The 20,306-nt window shown below is 36.7% G+C and overlaps 2 protein-coding genes across 2 annotated transcripts; both read right to left on the bottom strand.

The window, feature by feature from the left end:
- Window positions 1–575: 575 nt before the first annotated feature.
- LOC107821632 (uncharacterized) lies at window positions 576–2,675 on the bottom strand. Its single transcript, XM_016648070.2, has 3 exons — window positions 1,791–2,675; window positions 1,454–1,530; window positions 576–1,387 (listed from the first exon to the last, which is right to left on the bottom strand). The coding sequence occupies exons 1-3, from the start codon at window positions 1,941–1,943 to the stop codon at window positions 733–735; spliced, it is 885 nt and encodes a 294-aa protein (XP_016503556.1). The 5' UTR covers window positions 1,944–2,675; the 3' UTR covers window positions 576–732.
- On the bottom strand, window positions 2,673–7,959 carry LOC107821641 (protein sym-1). Its single transcript, XM_075236575.1, has 6 exons — window positions 7,577–7,959; window positions 4,804–4,959; window positions 4,543–4,675; window positions 4,415–4,454; window positions 3,457–3,576; window positions 2,673–3,381 (listed from the first exon to the last, which is right to left on the bottom strand). The coding sequence occupies exons 1-5, from the start codon at window positions 7,868–7,870 to the stop codon at window positions 3,489–3,491; spliced, it is 711 nt and encodes a 236-aa protein (XP_075092676.1). The 5' UTR covers window positions 7,871–7,959; the 3' UTR covers window positions 2,673–3,381; window positions 3,457–3,488.
- Between the last annotated feature and the right edge of the window lie 12,347 nt (window positions 7,960–20,306).

Raw genomic sequence — 20,306 nt, 5'->3', positions numbered from 1 at the left:
CTCCACACTTTTCTAACTATGTGTTGCAGTGAAATATTATTCTTACCAGAAAAGTTTAGTCAAGAGTAGGATGAAAATTGTACTATGAGTTTAGTAGTCTTTATTACTACTAGTATTTAACTGTGATTTAACAGAACAAGGTTAGACTATGTACAAAGCATTTAATTTGTGAAGATGGCAAAATGGCATTATATAGCTGCTGTTAAAATAATAGTCAAAAAATATATCTTTATATATATATATATATATATATATATATATATATATATATATATATATATATATATATATATGGAGTATATATATTCCGTATGTTATATACAAAAATTATACAAATTTTGTACATTTTTTCAGACTAACGAATATAAATAATTTTTGTAGCGGGCTAAAAGTGAAAAAGGCTAAATTAAGAATTGTTACTTTGATGGACAACTTACCACCTTTCCCGATCATATAAGCAACTAAAAGGTGACTGCAATTTCATTATAGTTGACAACAAACAATCATTTTTTGCAAAACAACTTGGCATCTCTTACTAGGCGTTAGAAAAAGCGTACACACATCAATTATGAAAGAGCCAATTTTTATTCAAGCAAGATAATTCATTTGTAAGAAGGAACAAATACATTATACATCTCTTTGTGTGTTCAGATACTAGTACTATCTGCTAACAACAGAAAGTGAATAAACGCAAGGCAAGTAACATTAGCCTAAAAAACTAAGCAAGCCGATCTAGCCTCTGGTTAATCTTGGGAAGAGAATGGATCTAATGTGATCCAATTCAAAAGCTTCATCAAATGCTCTCATTATGGAAATCAGGCCCCTTTCCGCCATTAGATCATGTGGCATTGTGTTTGCAATAGTCCTGACCGATGAGTCTGTGCTTTCTTTCATCCGTTCGCAAATTGCAAAGCGACAAACAGGACACGAGCCATGGCTCGTCACCCATGGAACAATACAATCTTCATGGAACATGTGGCTGCATGGAGTTACTGTCACCATTTCTTTAGGCACAAAATCTTCCAAGCAAATGGCACATCTTTTACCATCTTCGTCGTTGTCCTTTTTCAATTCATTGGCAGTACTATTATTCATGTTATTGTTCAAACCTCTAAAATAAAGGCTTACTTGTCTTGCAACTTTTGTTTGTACAGGATTGTAGATTTCTTTCTTGAGCTTATTCAAGGCAGACTTTTGCTCATCTGGGCTCAATTTGGATTCGTCCCGGTTTTGTGGCTGGTTCTGTAGAAACCAAGGAGGGGGAGATTCAAATGGAGGTTGGCTTGGCCTAGGATCTGGTGCATGTCTTGGTATGTCATCGTCGTGGACTAGCACTCGAACAGGAGGATGAGGTGGTCTATGTCGTGGTTGGCCTGGATATGGATAACTGCAAGTGGTTCTTGAAATGAATCTTGGATTTTAATCTGAATAAAGAATAGAAGAAAATGTTTACCTGGTTGCACCATGAGGTACTGGTATTGGTCTCTCTGTTACAGGCAACCATGGATCATGAACGACATGTCTATAATTCTATGAAACACAAAACACTTCAAATCAAATCAAGTATACGAGCCCTATCTGGTGTAAATATATACAAAAGCAGATTCATGATTTAAACTTAATAGGTTCAACATTAAGGTTCTTAACACTAAATTGTACTTTCGAAAATATGTATACAAGATTTTAATATTTGTTGAAATTTTGGTGGTTAAATAACATGTATATCTATGTTCAGTGTCTAAAATACTGGCTTCAACCTCTGGTCATGTATAGGAGAAGAAGAGACTTACCTGAGGGATATCTCGGGGAGGTGTAGGACGAGGGTAAATGACTCGCCATCTGTTCCAGTTGCTGTGCTCAGGTTCATGTGAAGTAGAATCATGCCACTGTTCAGGACTCCAATTCTCATTTGGTGTAAAATTATAAGGTCTGTTGCTGCTCATGATTCCACTATTTCCTATTGATCACTAATTCTCTGTACCTGTAACCTCTTCGTGTGTTCTTTTCTTCTTTAGTTTTGTATTTTTGGGGAAAGGGGGAGAGGAATAAGAAACTATAGCTTAGGAAGCTTTAAGTTTGGGCAAATAAATGGCACATAATAATTGATCCATTATAGCTTTCGAGTTGCCATAATACTGTACGATGAAGTGAAATGTGATGCTTTTTCCCAATCAAAAGGTGTTTCTCTACGGTGGGTGGTGCATGGAATAAAAGACCAATTAAAGTATTAGAGAAGTAAAGAATCCAGTTCTTGGCTGCTAGTTGGGTAGTTGGTGTTGGTGCCTTTGGTTCTGAATGTAGATTCTCTTCATAATTTAACTTAGTGTCAGTGACTTTCCAGAGCAGCAAAATCAACGGCCGGATTCCTGTCTTTCACTATCTTATCATGTTACCAACTTGGATTAATCAGATTTGCAGAACGTCCAAAGCCGAACCGTAAGTGTGAAGGAATCAAATTGGAAAAAACAGAAGCTAGAGTAGGTGGACGACCAACGTAAGAATAATAAGATTGTGCTGAATCCTCCTAATATTGATTTACAGAGTGAAATGGTCACAGAGGATTCATATAGCCGAGCTCAACTAGTTTAACGTAATTGATAGATATGATGCTATTCATAATCGGAGATAATTGGCACAATGTGCAGGTGTATGACTTGAGATTATGCATATCAAAGAAATGATAACACTCTCCATGAGCAGAGATGTTGCACACTCCATGTTATATAATCCTCAACCAACATTGCACATTTCTTGTGCCGAGATTCTATAGGAAACAGCCTCTCTACCCCACAAGGTAGAAATCTGGGTACACACTACCCTCCCCAGACCCCACTTGTGGGATTATACTGGGTTGTTGTTGTTGTAACATTGCACATTTCAGAAAGCGAAGTTTATAAACACTTTCCACTTAAGATAGTTGGCATTCTAACAGGGAGTTCCTCAATCCTCAAGCTGTCAATCATAGAGAAATTTGACATGATGACTTCCTATATGGAAGTGCAGCAGCACTTGCTTTCAAATTGTATACTACAAAAACTTCCTTTTGCATATATGTCATCTGGCTCGAGCCAATACCTAACGGGGAAAAGAAGGCCAAGAACCAAAGAAAGAAAGAAAATTAATGAAATAATTTGGTCAAAATAGCCAATCAAATGCCTTCCATGATAGTACTGGAGTCATAAACCGAAGAAAGCTCCACTCCTGGAGAACTTATAGCAATGGCGAAACAAATTCTCTAACATTTCATGTGTAACGAGGTGCCAGCTGAGACACTGTGGAACGCTAGTGCAAATCACCTTTGGAAAATCAGAAAGGTTTCAACTAGTGCCTCCAGACACCATTTTTGTCTTGACAGACAGACTGTTATATCAATTGCGCATCCTAAAATTACCAAATTAAAATTAGTCTAAGACATGACATGTATCAATCTCAAATATGGGCTAGGCTAGCACTAACCTGCTTTCCCCTGTCAATCACTTCGATGACAGTTACTTGCTCATAGTTGCTGACAACCAAAAATTCCAGAATATAGAAGCCATCGACATGAAAGCAACACGAGCTTGAAGAGGAATCACCCTATGATTTTCCAACACAGAAGTTGTCATATTTCATTATACTAAAGGCTATTCAGTTACTAGTCTAACCACAAATTCATGCTAAGAGCAGGTAAATTACTAGTATAACCACATAATTCAACCTGAACGAACGGAAATTAACAATAGCAGGTTTCAGAGGCAAATAGATGAAAAGAGAGGAACGTGTGATTGCATATGCCTTTTGCTAAAAGTTTGTCTGATGACAAAGATCAATACAATTTGTAACACTAAACCAGAAATGATTATCCTTTCAGAATGATGACAAAATAAGTGTTCTATGAGATCATGCCATAGGGCTACAAGCCTGCACTAGAAGAAAAATTCTTTGTGGAGATTAAAAATCTTACATGCATGCTCAGACGTATTAATGATGCTAAGGAGCAGTAACAGGTCCTTAACGTAATGCAAACAATGTAAATGCTCAGAAAACAAGCTTTTAGCCACTAAAATCGACTGCAGGTGCATAAATCATAGCTCAAAATACGTTAATACTACCAAAATATGGACTGTTTCGCTGACCAAACGTTGATTGCAAAGAGAAGATGAAAACTAAAAAAATAGTTCCAGAAATGGAATATTTCAGATATGACTTCTGGCGTTGGTACTAATTGAAGTATAAAGCATTGTATGCAAGGGCAATAGACAACATATCACAAGCAAATCATATAACTAAAACAAAACCAGGACCCCAGAAAAACGTTTTTACGAGAATGAGAAAAGCTCCGATTACAGCTAGGCTAACAGAGATCAGGATTTTTTTTTTTATTTATATTGTCCATCTTTTAGGAAGGTGCTAAGGAGGGTAGTAAAAGACATACCAAAAGTTCAATACACTGACAGGGATCCAGAACCTAAATCCTGCAAGAGAATGAAGAACGAAATCAAGCTTTGTTGGGAAGAAGGAATTAAAGCAACCAGCAAAGGAATGTAATATGGAAATGCTTACCAAAAAGTAGAGTTGGAAGGGCGTCTTTCTGATATTTGTTCGGAAGATCTGAAAGTTTCCCCAGCCATAAATTATTCCATGCAAAGATAACAGCAATTACAGCAGGACCTAGTACAATTTGGTTTAATACAACCTGAAACAAAGAGTATTAAAGGTACTGGTCAGATGGAGCCAGGTCAAACTCATTACTTATAAAGAATTCTTTTTTAATTGGCAAGTTAACCTCATCATTAAAAAAAATCTGCTCAGAAGCCTAACTACCTTCATTAATATATTCTCCACTGTTTGCTTGGGCATACATCTGTCGAGATACGAGTACCATGCGTAAGTACCAGGACCATATAACAAAAATCCATATGAAGCCATCCGGATGGATCGAAGCCAGTCATGCTCAGATAGGAGAGCACCAATCATATCCTAAAACGGGATTTGGTTAAATACAAAATTCAGATTAGTGTGTAAATACCCCCAAATTTACCTCCTTAATTCAGTGAATCAGATAACCAAAGGGAAGCCATTGTATGAGAGTGCACAAGACATGCAATTTTTTGTTTTGGTGCTAACTCATAAGACATGCAAAATCTTTAGTCATTAAGATGTGTTGGCAAATGTATTGAAAAGCTACTGGCTCTAAAATGTATTAATCAATTTTATTGAACTCCTAAAGCTGCATATTATATTCGGGAATAGAAAAAAGAATGATGCCGCTATTGAATAGTTCGTTAATAATATGAAATTTCCCTAAGGGGTTGATTGGCCAACAAATATCAACAGAAAGACGGCAAATATTATCAAGTAATTGGATATTTTATTCACAAGAGAAAGACAACATTCAACACGTAAATTAATAAATTATTAGAGAAAACATTAAGTTGATAAAGCAAAACATTTAAGCAGAAAAAGCAACCCTCCAGAGAGTCAAAGTGAGAATAAATTTAAAGTTGCCAATATGCAAATGGAGCTGGCATATGGTACGTTGATCAAGCAAGGAAGTGTCTGTTGTGAAGTTGAAGGGTGCAGAGGTGGATGGAATTTGACCTATTTTCCAGAGTTGGAGCTAGGATTTAAACTTTTTAGCTTTTAAATTCTAGGAGAGCGACATTTTATGTTCCTAACTGGGTTCTGAGTTGAATTTTTGTACATGTTTAGTGGATTTTTAAATACAAATACAGAGTTTGGACTAAAGCTACTCGGTTCGACCGAACCCGTATGTCGGATTCTAACTCCACTCCTGCTCTTTTCCTAAGCTGTAGATGAGTTGCAATATGCACCACGCACAGGGAGATTTCTCCATTTGCCTCTTATCTGGTAGGACTACAGGTGAGTATTTCCTTATTCAAAACCCCAAGGGGAATAAGCTAATCTAATATGAAAAAGGATATACAAACTCTAGCCCGCATATAGGTCACGGTTTCAAGCCGTGGAAGCAACCACTAATGCTTGCATTAGAGTAGGTTGTCTACATCACACTCCTTGGAGTGAGGCCCTTCCCTGAACACTCCGTGAACGCGGGATACCTTGTGTACCCCAGTGTTATAAATAGCGCTCGCCTCAGCGCTAATAGCGTGAGGCGAGGCGAGGCGAAGCGAGCAGCCTACGCTATTTTGGCTCTGTTGCGTCGCGATTGTAAAAGGCGAGCGCCTCTGCCTGTGTAACGAGAGGCGTTGTGTAGTGAGAGGCGAGCTGTGGCGTCGCTATTTGAAAAAAAAAAGAAAGAAAAAGGCGCAAAGACCAGCGACTTAAAACATTAGGGCTTGGGTTTTTCACTTCTTCTCCTTCAACAACCTTTCTCTCAGCAACAGAAAAATTAGGCTTGGGATTCATCTTCAGCCATCAGCGACAGTAACCCACTAACCCAGGTATGTTTCTTTCTTTTCTTTTCTTCTTCTTCTCCTTTCTTCTTCTACTTTCTTCTTCTTCTATTTCAGCGACAGTGACCATTGTTGTCTTCTTTTTTTCTTCGTCAGTTCGACTTCGACCATTGTTGTCTTCTTTTTTCTTTATTCTTTCTTATAAACTTTAGTTTATGAATCTACTATGACTATCTATTGAGTTTTGAATTGATATATTTATTAATATATTATTGTTATTGAGTTTTTAGTTTTATATAGTTATATGTATATAATATTTTATGTTTTTGTATAAATTGTCGCTTCACATCAAAAAGGCGAGCGCTTCGCTGCGCGCCTCTCGCCTCAGTGAAGCGGGCCCTCGTTGCTATTTGTCGCCACACGCTATCCAAAACACTGTTGTACCCGGATGCCCTTAGAGAGAAAAAAGAAGAAGAAGCTGAATAGAAAGTAAACCCTTCCCTTTTCCCCAATTGTCTTCTGTAGAGTCAACAGGAAAAATATAAGCAAGAAATCAAGATTTTATTTGTGCTTGGCTTTTCCTTTCACTTTACAGAAGCACATGATATCGTGTACCTCTGTGCGGAGAGGTTAATAGACCTGACAGGTCAATAATGATGGAACTATGCACATGTTGTGCTTAAGAAGCCAAAAGCCAATCAAAATACATTTTTCTCCAGCCCGTTGTCCTGCTATAGAGAATCAATGCTACAACCTAATTCCAAATGTAAGTGTTGTTACTGACAAAGGGGAAAACAGAAGCGACACGTATATAGTACAGGCAGAGTAAGGTTTTATTAAACATAAAACAATGTCAAGCTGATATTGTGAAATTACAAGCAGAATAGGTGAAACGTTGTTATATCAGCAGTCAGAACTTCACTAATATGAGCACACCTGAGTTTCTAAAAACTATCCCTGTAACATAAAAATCATAAGCAATCAAATTTACCAAAGTTATAAACTGACAAAAGAGACAATTCACAATACCACAACTCCCAAAATTACCTTCATAAAACAGCCAAAATTCCCAGCACCCATTACCAAAAAATGGGTACAAGAAACTCAAGTGGTTTCTCAAGAAACTAGACCAAATTTTCAAATCCACAACTTAAAAGTCAATGATTTTTTGTTATACTAGAAAAATGACCTTAATTTACCCAAAAAAGGAATAGAAAATTGACCTTAGGATGAGGTGGATTAGGAAGGGTGTCTTTGTTCTTGAGCCAGCGGTCACGGAGCTGAGCTAAGGTGTCACCAGTAAGGGCAAGAGAGCTAGCAGTCATGGCTTGCTTCAAAGGAAAACGATAACCGCTTCCACCATTTACATCGGCATGTGAGGATTTTGATGCATTACTACTGCTTTTACCTTCTTTTTCACCACTGCTTCTTCTTCTCCTTCGTTCAAAGTTCCATTCTTGAGAATGAAAAAATCCCATTCCCCATAGACTCCCATTTCCACCACTCAATGACCCCATTCCTGTTTTTTTTCCTTCTCTCGGAGAAATAGTGGCGCCGTATAGAGAGAGGAATTACAGTATGTTTCGCCAAACTTCTTGACAAATGAAGTGCGTAAAAAGCACATTTGGTAAATAATTTGGGAAGAAATTCAAAATTAACCTAATTTAAAATGTATCACCGACTAATTGAAAATTAGTCATTTTCAAATTTAATTAAATTTTAGTCATTTTTTAAGCGATAATAAAATGTGGACAAAAATACCCTAAATTAATTTCTGAAAAGATTCCAATATAATATGTTAGAGTTCAAAATTTGAATTTTTACAAGTTAAACTCTAGCATAATATGTTGTAATTTGCATACAAGGTGTCTTTGAAATTTGAACTTCAATACGAGTTTTGTATGCATATTTTTCATAATTTAGCATATTATGCTAGATTTTTACATGCATGCTTGCTAAGGATGTTTTTGTTTAAATTTTATCTCCGCATAAAATAAGGGCTATTTTTTAATGACTTTGCAAACGCTGACTATTTTCAATTATCAATCAAAAACTTGCCGGCCTTGCTATTTTAACACTAATTTGTGGTTGGCTAAATGGCTTGACAAAGATTGTTGCTTTTTTTTTAATTAGAAAAATTTGCTTAAATAGTCCTCAATTCAACCATTTAAATTAAAAATAATCGACAAATATGTACAATTATATATATATATATATATATATATATATATATATATATATATATATATATATATATATATATATATATATATATATATATATATATATATATTAGTTTTTGTGCCTTAAGTTGCGACTGTACTCCAACATTAATAAATATAAAACTTTTAAAATATTAGTACATAAATATCATCAAAAAGTTATGTTTGAGTTACACAAGTTAAAGAAATCACGCCATAATTTATTGGATATAAGTAGGAGACTATTTATAAAGTAAATATATTAAGAATAGTAAAAAAATAAATTAAAGAAACATACTCTCTCCGTTTCAATTTATTTGAACATATTTCCTTTTTAGTCCGTACAAAAAAAATGACCACTTTCCTTATTTGGAAATAATTTACCTTTATGCAATAATTTATAGTCACATAAAATATATATGCCTCATTTTACACCACAAATTCAAAAGTCTTCTATATTTTCTTAAATTTCGTGCCCAATCAAATGGGTTCACATAAATTGAAACGGAGGGAGTATTAACTATGACGCATAACAATTTTTACATATTAAACAATGGGATGAACCTTTGCCAAGTGCCAACATGTGTACTAATCTAGTTACTCAAAGACTACAGGTACTCCAGAAAATAGTAGCTAAAGCACTGTCACGATCTAGCATAGGTTCGCGACGGATAACCGATACTAAGTGTCAATCATCACTAAATTTACTGATAATCTACTAATCATGAATATAAACGGATAAATTGAACGAGCATAAGCATGACTAATAAGAACTGTACAATTTGGAAAGCTGACAAGGCTAACACATGCTGACATATAAAAACCTACTAACTGCACTTATGCATATCTACAGGCCTCTAGGAGCGCTGAACTGAAAAAGTATTGGATGGAAAATGGGCTTGTCATACCCAAACTAGCTGACTGTACACATACCAAAAGATAAGTAACTCCGAGAGTAAGTGGAGTGACTCCAACAGCTGGTGGATGGCCTACTGATGTGGTTCAAACGCTGATCTATCTGTACTTGCGTGGCATGAAACGCAGCACCCCGGAAGGGACGTGAGTACGATATGTATAAAGTATGCAAGGTGGAAAGCTATGTAAAGCATACTAAAGTATGACTATAAGATGTAAATCTCAATATAAGTTGAAAGCTAAATAAGAGTCTGGACTAGCAACTGATATGGAATTAAATCGAAGTTTAAGCTGAAGTTGTACTGAAACTGAACAATTATCTGAACTGGTACCCGACTGGTGTTATGAGCTATATCCCCTTAATCAGGTAACTGTAAAATTGAGCTAGCCTAAAGTATAGTCATGCAATGCAAACTGTAGCTATATACGCGTATATAACATGCTTGACTGGTGTTATGGGCTATATCCCCCTAGCATGTAAATATATAATCAATAGGCCGACTGGTGTTGTGGGCTATCTCCCCCAGCCTATAATCAATAGGCCTCGTTGGTGTTATGGGCTATCTCCCCCATCATATAATCAGTAGGCCTCGCTAGTGTTATAGGCTATATCTCCAGCACAATCAATGTAAGCATGTATGAGGCATTACACATGTGGCAACATCATATGGACTCAAGAAATTATGAAGGAAACCATAAATGGAATCACAAACGTAATATGATGCCCGTCGTCCATAAGTTGGATGGAGGAGCCTATCCCCATTTTAGGGAGAATTTGAGTATGTACATGAGATACTAAGGTTAATTAACTCATTAGGATCCCTCTATAATCAATTTAGAACCAAGGAACTCAAGATTTGTCCAACTCTTCGAATTTTCAAAATTTTCGGTAGAGTTTTCCCTGAAACTGGATGATCCCCAAAAATAATAGAAAGCACTACAATATACACGGGAATGGATACCCGACCAAAATGATAACATCAAACTAAAGGAGATCCAGTTATCCACAATAGTGTTAAACGATCGACAAAACAGAATTTTGAATGTAATGCCGACCCATATTGGCTAACTTGTGACATGAAAATTGAAATATGATTTAAGAATAATATAAGCATCAACACATGACAATTAAGCTTATAAAATCTTAAATTGAGCTATTAGTATCATATGGGGGTTGGGTATACATAAAAACATCAAAGGAACGGAACAAACGGATGTCCGGATGACATAAGCCAAATTGGCGATTTTCCCTTTTGTTTTTGTTGTGTTTTGAAGTTCTAATCTAAGATATTTCCTTCCATAATTCACATATGGAATTGAATAATATACAAGGATATAATAAATACGATATTTCCCTTGAACAACCCCTAAAAGACCAAGAAGAAAGGCTAGAACATAGCTAAACCAAATCATGCCGAAAACAAAACAAAAACCCTACATACCTCTTGTGTTCTTACTTCCAAACTTGTTTACTTATGCTTGTCTGGATAAAATACAGAGGTTACAAGCTTCCTTATCCACGAAATTCTTTCCAAAACTCAAGTTATAAGGAGAAAGGGGGATGACAAAGTCTTACCTATGTCGTAAGGATCACATTGATGTGTTCGCCTCTTGATTTTGAGTTGCGGATGATGGAATTGCTTCAAAACCCTAAGGGTGTCTTTAGGTTGTCTATACAGAGTTATTAGGTCTGATGTTGGTCGAAATGAGACTTAGAGACGAAGGCTACAAGATAATCCTCAACTGACCTTGTGGGTCCCAAAGGAAGCTGCTTGCGCAATCTCACGAAAACGCGAATATATCTCCACTCTGATGTCGTATTAATGAACGGTTTAATGAATTAGAAACGAGACTCATAGATCTTCAATTTGGTGGGTGGATTACCCCGTAATTCCAAGTATATTGAGAGAAAGGTTCAGTAACATTAGACCTAAAATTTAAGTAAAATTATAAACGTAACTTGCGATAACTTTTTGTTTAATAACTCGTTTGACTTCAAAACTTAACACACAACTATAATACAACCAAAATACCTCATAACATCACCTCCTTATCATATTAAACACCCTCGTATCACCCCAAAAGTATGGGTTATAACATTCCCAACTTGATGACTTTCGACGAAACTTATTTTCTTCGTTTCGTTTAGCTTCTAAACCTTCCAACCCTTTTGGTATTTGCAGTTCATGATCTTAAATATTTGTAACCTCCAAGGTAACATGATTAACTTACTTTATGTACTTTCAAAGATAATTTCATTTTCAAGCTTACATCAATTGACTTACGACGTACTCTTACGTACGAAAATATGGGGTGTAACAAGCACTGAGCACTTAGAGGCATATATCATACTTCTCTAAGAGGGAATGATATATCAAACATGCAAAGACAGACTAATTAATTAGATGTTACTAATAAAAATTATGATATATTCACATTTATTCTATCTTTATGGGCCAACCAGCTTGTTGTAAAGAATAAAATCTCCAAAAAAATGATGAATATCAGTCTATCACAAGCATATAGTGTTAGGGATATATTAGATATGCCCTAGATCCAATCTCATATTTGATGATTTGAACATATTTTAGTGAATGTTATTTGATATAAAAATATATGGCATTTGATATTCGTTTATCATAGTTATTATTAATTGCTTGATTAATTTAATAAGGTCCTTGATTAAATTTTGAGACTTGTCATCGTGATGGAGATCATGATAGTGAGAGTAAAGTTTCTTATAATTTAATCTAAATTTATTCCTGATCGTAGGATTATAAATTTGGACATTAGTAATCCGGTTAGATCAATATTTATATGATCGTCTTTATTTGATAAAGATTAATTGATCTCATTAACTAAATCACATGGATAGATGATGCATATAGAGATATGATCATTGAACCGACTCATTGGATAATTTCTAATGGTTAGAATTACCATAAAACTGTCAATAGGATATTCTCTTGAAGAATGTGATGTAAGAGTTTCCTTTGACCTGATATCATTATAGTAATTGACAAGTTATTTATTGTACTTTGATACTAGACACCTATGGCCCTAGGACGATAGTTGAAAGGATATTGAGTACGATTAAATACTTGTAGAATTAGTGATTGATCAAGATAGAATCTGTCAATTCTTGGTAATGAGTTTAAGCTCCATGTTGTCATGAATTATAAACGACCAAACTAAGACCTTGGCCAGGGCAATTGAATAAAAGAAGAATAGAGTCTCTTAGGTCATTCAATGGTCGATAATATTTAAGATAAATACATAGTTGGTCGCCTATTAGGATTTAACAGTTGAACCATATCCTAGGGTGACCCAGAGCTATAAGGACAGAAGGAATTTCTATATTATTCTTCTACTGGTTCTTGAGAGTAAATTGTATACTTCATTCTATTCGGTCGTTGAGGAGTGTTGTTAGACGTCACCCTTGATTAGTATATTGATGTGATTAATTTACTACCGGCTTAGTATTGAACCTATGGGGTCGCACACTAACGAGTGTTCTAATCTTTGCTAAAGAATTAATTATTTTATTATTTGATAATTAAATTAAAGAATTTAATTAGTCAAATAAATTTAGTTATTAGTCCAAATAAAATATTATTATATTTATTGCTAGCACAAATGATATAATTAATATTGTGAACAAATTGAAGTTTTCTATTTGGAATAGAAAATTAAATCGTATCTCTTGGTTAGGATATATATGTGATATATATAATTAATACTTATTTTATATTAGAGATGTTATATAAAATATTAATTAAGAAAGAAGCTTGGTGGAAACTTTGTCAAGTGAATTTGGATTCACGTGAAGTCCAACATGTGGGCAACCACAATCCCATTTAGAACGGGATTCAATTTTTCAACAATAGCAAAATTACTTTCGGTTTAGACAAGAATCCAAATTTGAATTGTATTGGAAAGTCCAACATGTGGGTAGCCACAATCCCATTTAGAATGGGATTTAATTTTTTAACAATAGCAACTTACTTTTGGTTTAAAATTGTACAAAAGTTCACCGCCTCTAACCTTTCCTTTGACATGTAAATAAATTTTAAACACAAAAGACCTGTCTAAAATTATTATTGTCTTCCGTTGCATGTTATGAATACCTCCATCATTCCTACAGTGGTATCAGAGCCATGGTTTCTCATGTCTAAAATTTATTTACGAAATATTTTAAGATTATATTTGAAAAGTTCAAACCATAATACATGTGTCTTGTGCAATAGTCAAATTATTTGAATACATATGGATTGATATTATTTTATTGTGAATAAAATATGTATTCATATAAGTTAAACTACCGAGATAGTTCGTAACTTGAATTTGAAATATCGTATAAGATACGGCGGTAATCTATAATAGGTTATTAGATTATACAATTATTTTAATTGTTATTAGTCTATGAGATATTAATTAATAATATATTATGGCATGAATTTTTTATGTGATATATAAGATAAACATGTTAGAAGTATGTTGAATTCCGTTTTTATGTCACGTGCTTGTTCGTTATACGATTTTGAATTATTTATTACATGTGATGTTAATTAATTTAGGACTAAGCGTGTAGACAACTTGAACAAAATTCATGTTCTATAAAAGATTTGATCATCTTGTTATTAAAATTTGTTTTAGTAACAATTCCCTCTTGTTAAAATTTGAGTTCTTACTAATAAAATATAAGATATTTTATTATAAAGCTATCCATCAAAATAAATAATTTTATTTATTTTTTGTTTATAAGGAGCGGCCTGACAACCAGAAAACTTATAGTTTGAGAATATGTTAAAATTATTTATTGCATTAGATGCATGGATTGAAAGAATTATTTAATTTTACAGTAGACGCCTGGACTACCCGGGGAGTATAAAAATTTAATAAGTTCTTTGCTATCATGATGGTTGAACTCAACTATGCCAATAGAATCGACCTGACTACCAGGGGACAGATTGACATAGAGTTATTTAAGAAAATTGTATAGGGATGCAATTGGTAAGTTCTCATGACCCAAAATCCTAACCTATCGTGACGGCGCCTATCTCGATACTAGGCAAGCCGATAACCTCAATAATATAATATTTACACACAATCCACAAGTTTCGCAAATACCGATACACACACTCCCAAAATCCGGTGTCACTGAGTACATGAGCATCTATACATTACAAGTCTGGAAAACGTGGTCTATAATAATCTGAGATCAAATACAATAAACAAAAGGATAGGGAAGGAGAGACAAGGTCTGCGAAACATGGCAGCTACCTCTGAATCTCCGAAAAATCGACTGTGTGAAAGAATCAACACCCACTGTATCCGGGATCATCTGGATCTGCACACGAAGTACAGGGTGTAGTATGAGTACAACCAACTCAGTAAGTAACAATAATAAATAAAGAACTGAAAGTAGTGACGAGCTTCTTAGCTACGTCCAAATACAATACTTTCTAATATAAAAGAGTAGGCCTGCTCTCAAGTTTAACATTTAAGATTTCATTGAAATTTCATATCAAGTTTGACCGAAACAGAAAATAATATTTTTCCGAAACTTCCAAAAATAGTGATATATGACAGTTGAAATGCAGCAAATAATGAAATTAATGCATCCTCTCAGAGTAAATGTCACTCAGTCCTCCCATTCGCTCCAACCTCACAGTCACTCTTTCCTCACAGTCGCTCATTCCTCATAGTCACTCATCACTCGGCACTCGCACTCAGTAGGTACCTGCGCTCACTTGGGGTGTGTACAGACTCCGGAGGGGCTCCTTCAGCCCAAGCACTATATCAAGCCAATCATGGCATAAATCAATGAACATGCTGCGGCGTGCAGCCCGATCCATAAATATCCTCACAATTAGGCCCTCGACCTCACTCAGTCATCAACCTCTGCAGTCTCTCGGGCTCTCAGAAATCATGATAAGCAACCCAACAATAATGATATGATGCATCAATAATGAATAAGAGAAACTGAGGTAAAAATGTGCAAATAGAACTGTGACTAAGTGCAAAACAATAATTTAGCAAATAATTTCACAAGTACACGACCTCTGTGGGTCCTAACAGTGTAAACATATGATTTAAACATGATTTATAGATCAATTTTTCTAATACGGGGAAAAATGTACGGATATCAATAGATTTTTCAACTACACAGTTTCATGGAATTGACCAAGTCATAATTCCTACGGCGCACACCCATACGCCCGTCACCTAGCATGTGCGCCACCTCAAAACTAATCACATAATACATATTCCGGGGTTTCATACCCCTAGGACTGTCACGACCCAAAATTCGACTAGTCGTGATGGCACCTAACCCAACCCGCTAGGTAAGCCAATTAACCACTAACCAATTCCAATAACAATTAATAAAATAATTAAGTAAAGAAATATCTGAATCTAATACATTCTCCAAGAACTGGTAGTACAAATAATGAGATTCTAAGAATAGAGTTTACAAAGCTGAAATGAATTAAATACATAGTCTTGTTTGAAAAGTACATAAACAGAGTTTCATAGACCTAAAGCTACCACGAACAAGGGGCATCTACAACCGGAATACAAGTACATTTTTAATCCAGCTCCCATCGAACACATCAACATCAACAATCAACATCTGCACGCAAGGTGCAGAAGTGTAATATGAGTACAACCGACCCCATGTACTCAATAAATAACAAACCTAACCTTAGATTGAAAGTAGTGACGAGCTAACAGAAAGGTCGGGTCCAACACCAATATTCCCCAATAGTTCATAACAACATAGTACAATAACAAAAGAAGAATCTTAGAAATAAAAGGCTCAGTTCGTTCACACTTCCAGAAAAATAGGCATTTCTTTTCAAGTATCTCAGTGAAAATCCAAATCTTTTACCGAAAAGCCAATATACGAGTAAGTTTGAAAACTGTGATTTTTTCCAAAACTCCTTTCAACAAATAGTAAAATGTTTCATTTTCATATAGCATGAGTAAAGTACATCTCTATGCCTACATGTCAAGATATAGGTAAAATCATAAATGTCCCCAAAACTGGGTAGCAAAAGGAAATGCACCTCTATGCATTTATCTCAAGTACGCATGTCAAAGGCAATGCATCTCGATAATGAGCTCATGTACTCACACTCTCAGAGTACTCAATTTCACTGTCTCGCATTCTCTCTCATTATGCTCAGCACACTCAAACACTCAGCGTTGTACCATACCCGCTGCAGCGTGCAACCCGATCCCTATTTATAGTCGACTGCGCTCACTGGGGGTGTGCAGACTCTGGAAGGGCTCCTTTCAGCCCAAGCGCTATAATCTGCACGGACAACTCACGTGCTGCACGGATAACTCACGTGCCATAATATCAATATCTGGAATCGCACGGACAACTCACGTGCTATAATATCAACATCTGGAATGGCATGGACAACTCACATGCTATAGTGACAACATCCTCACAAACAGACCCCCGCCCTCACTCAGTCATCAATCTCTCCAGTCTCACTCACGGGCTCACAATGTAATGAAACTAGCCCGATAACAATGATATAATGTATCGATAAATAACTGAGACTGAGATATGATATGAATGTATGAATATGACTGAGTACGAAATATCAATGAAATCAGTGAGATGACAGTAAGAAACGACCACTATGGGTCCAAACAATATCGGCAAAATGCCTAAACATGATATCTAGCATGATTGACAGCTTAACTACTTTGTCACATGATGAAAATACGGATATCAACAAAGTAGGACCACTATACAGTGCCATGGAAACAACAAAGTCCCAATTCACATGGTGCACGCCCACACGCCTGTTACCTAGCATGTGCATCACCTCAATACCAATCATATAACACGTATTTCGGGGTTTCATACCCTCAGCACTAAGACTAGAAGAGTTACTTACCTCGAACAAGCCAATACCAATGCCGAACAAGTCAAGAGGTGCTCCAAAGATGCCATCTTGTGCGTTCCGACCTCCAAACGGCTCGAAACTAACCAAAAATAACTCAAGTACATCAAACAATGCTAAAGGAACCAATCCCGATCGAAAAAGATCAAATCTTGAATCAAAAACCCGAAATCAGCCAAAAGCCCAACCCGGGCCCGTACCTCGGAACCCGACAAAATTTACAAAATTCAACAACCCATTCAATTACGAGTCCAACCATACTAGTTTCACTCAAATCCGACTTCAATTCGATGTTGAAAACTCAAAAATTCATATTATGAAACTTTAGGCCAAACCCCCCAATTTCCTCTTTTAAATTCATCAACCAAAAGCTAGAATCGAAGATAGATTCATGGAATATAATCAAAACCGAGTAGAGAACACTTACTTCAATTCATATGGTGAAAATTGCTCCAAAACTCGCCTCAATCCGAGCTTGAAAATGCAAAAATGAAGCCAAAAGCGCGAACTTTTGTATATAACATTCTGCCCAGCACATCCGCATTTGCGGAAAATTCGTCGCACCTGCGACCACCGCTTTTGCGGAAACACCTCGCACCTGCGCTGCTTGGCTTCCTCACCATTTCTACTTCTGTGACTTCCTGCCCGTATCTGCGCCATCGCAGGTGCATAAATCCTATCGCACCTGTGACCTCTGCTGACACCCTCCAACTCCGCACCTGTGCTCGATCTACCGCACCTGAGGCATCGCATATGCGCCCAAATCTCCGCTTCTGCGGTCTTTCTCACCCAACACTATTCTCACATCTGCGATGCCTTTGTTGCTATTGCGGCCATCGCACCTGCATAAACCAACCGCAGGTGCAATCATACCAGAACCAACAGCCTCCAGCTTTGCACATGAAGTGAAAATGATCTGAACCTCATCCAAAACTCATCCGGGCCAATCGGGGCCCCGTCCGAATATACTAACAAGTCCAATAACATAACACGGACCTACTCGAGGCCTCAAATCACGCATAACCACATCGAAACAACGAAGTGCACCTCAAATCGAAATATATGAACTTTGAAACTTCAACTTCCACAACCGATGCCGAAACCTATCGAATTACATCCGATTGACCTCAAATTTTACACACACGTCACATTTCACATTAAAGACCTATTCCAATTTCTAGAATTGTATTCCGACCCCGATATCAAAAAGTCCACTCCCGGTCAAACTTTCCAAAATTTCAACTTTCGCCATTTCAAGCCAAATTTCACTACGGACCTCCGAATCACAATCCGGACGCACTCCTAAGTCCAAAATCACCCAACAGAGCTAACAGAACCATCAAAACTCCGTTCCGGGTTCAAATTCACAAAAAGTCAAACTTGGTCAGCTCTCCCAATTTAAAGCTTCGACAATGAAATCCATTCTTCCAATTCGATTCCGAATAACCTGAAAATCAAAACCGACGATTCACATAAGTCATACTGTATCATACAGAGCTATTCATGCCCGTAAACTACCGAGCAAATTGCAAATACTCAAAACGACCGGTCGGGTCGTTACATCCTCCCCCGCTTAAACATACGTTCGTCCTCGAACATGTCCAGAGTTGTTCTCAAAGCCATCAAACCTCCATATAACCTTACCATGCACATACCCGGGGGTGATCCCACATCACCCTATCCCATACAGGTCCGATAACATAACATAACTGAAATTTCTTAATGCAACCTAGCCCACAAGCCTTCGAATCCAATTTCCAACATCCAGAATTTCTTATAAGATCTGGATCCCGCAACTTACACACTGTATAAGTCTGAACAAGCTGTACCAAAAGCCATAACCATAACTCAAATACTCAAAACTCAAATACCACATAGCTCAAATGCTCGAAGCAATGATTTCTAATCACAGTAGCTGCTCAAAACAACCCAATCTCGGTAATAAACCTCATATCAAATAGGACTCCATTCTAAAACCTTCGTACACTACCGATGATGAAAGAAACACGCAGAAACTCGTAACCATTCATCAGATCCACCAGCCATGGAGCTCTCTCTCCTTCGACAAGAACCATAGCAAATTTCTAAGCCGACTTTCGATATTTTCCTTCCAAATATACCACAATCAAATCTGATAGCACCCATCCTAGATCCGTGCACCAATAAGCATTATTCTAAATGTACTCAATCACGAAAATGACTCAAATAAGAGAACCATCCCACAAGCTCGACGGGTACCACCCCAACACAATGCAAAGAACCCATCACACACCGTATTACCATAACAAACGAATCTAACACAAAGGATCATATCTCAACATAACTCTGCCGCAATGTGCGACCCCATCCAAACACTGATCCATATGAAATACCTTATCCACCATGCTCAAAATCAATAATTACGCGCAATCCGACATCAAGTACTCACAGTGCATTACCATAACCATGGAGAAGCAAATGACACAATGCCACACAAACCCGAACGAACATAACCAATGCGCAACCATTCATGCATCACCCAAATACCCATCTCACGTGAATTCTGTTGTAAGGCCCCAATAGAACTGCACCATAGGTGCATACAACCAACAAATCACGACCCCTCGTAGCATAGAAGAGTAACTCACCGAACATAAGAGAACACGAATAAGCTCATCTACAACCGAATGACACATCCCTCAACAATAACAGTATGGAGCCAACCAATCCGGCTCGGTGTAGAATAAACATCCTAATTGGGCCTACCAATGGACCCCCCTCCCCCAACTCAACTCCGGGCACCCACACATGGATAAATAGCCCTCCAAAAGCCCACAATAACCGAATCATAACGCTTACTATCATCTAGCTAGCTTCGGCTCCACAACCATGAAAACAACCTGCTCTTGAGAACTCCCAGTCTCTAAATCCAT

Source organism: Nicotiana tabacum, chromosome 2 (assembly GCF_000715075.1).
Source record: "Nicotiana tabacum cultivar K326 chromosome 2, ASM71507v2, whole genome shotgun sequence".
Lineage (NCBI taxonomy): Eukaryota > Viridiplantae > Streptophyta > Magnoliopsida > Solanales > Solanaceae > Nicotiana > Nicotiana tabacum.
The sequence above is the reverse complement of the archived record's forward strand: the minus strand, read 5'-3'. Positions and strand labels throughout refer to the sequence as shown.

Excerpts from the sequence above, each read along its gene's own strand:
- LOC107821632 (XM_016648070.2), bottom strand. The coding sequence starts at position 1,943 with ATGAGCAGCAACAGACCTTATAATTTTACACCAAATGAGAATTGGAGT. Across the intron at positions 1,531-1,790 it reads CTCCCCGAGATATCCCTCAG|AATTATAGACATGTCGTTCA; the intron begins GTAAGTCTCTTC and ends TGTGTTTCATAG. Across the intron at positions 1,388-1,453 it reads GTACCTCATGGTGCAACCAG|TTATCCATATCCAGGCCAAC; the intron begins GTAAACATTTTC and ends AACCACTTGCAG.
- LOC107821641 (XM_075236575.1), bottom strand. The coding sequence starts at position 7,870 with ATGGGGTCATTGAGTGGTGGAAATGGGAGTCTATGGGGAATGGGATTT. Across the intron at positions 4,960-7,576 it reads CTAATCCACCTCATCCTAAG|GATATGATTGGTGCTCTCCT; the intron begins GTCAATTTTCTA and ends ATCCCGTTTTAG. Across the intron at positions 4,455-4,542 it reads CCTTCCAACTCTACTTTTTG|GATTTAGGTTCTGGATCCCT; the intron begins GTAAGCATTTCC and ends ATTCTCTTGCAG.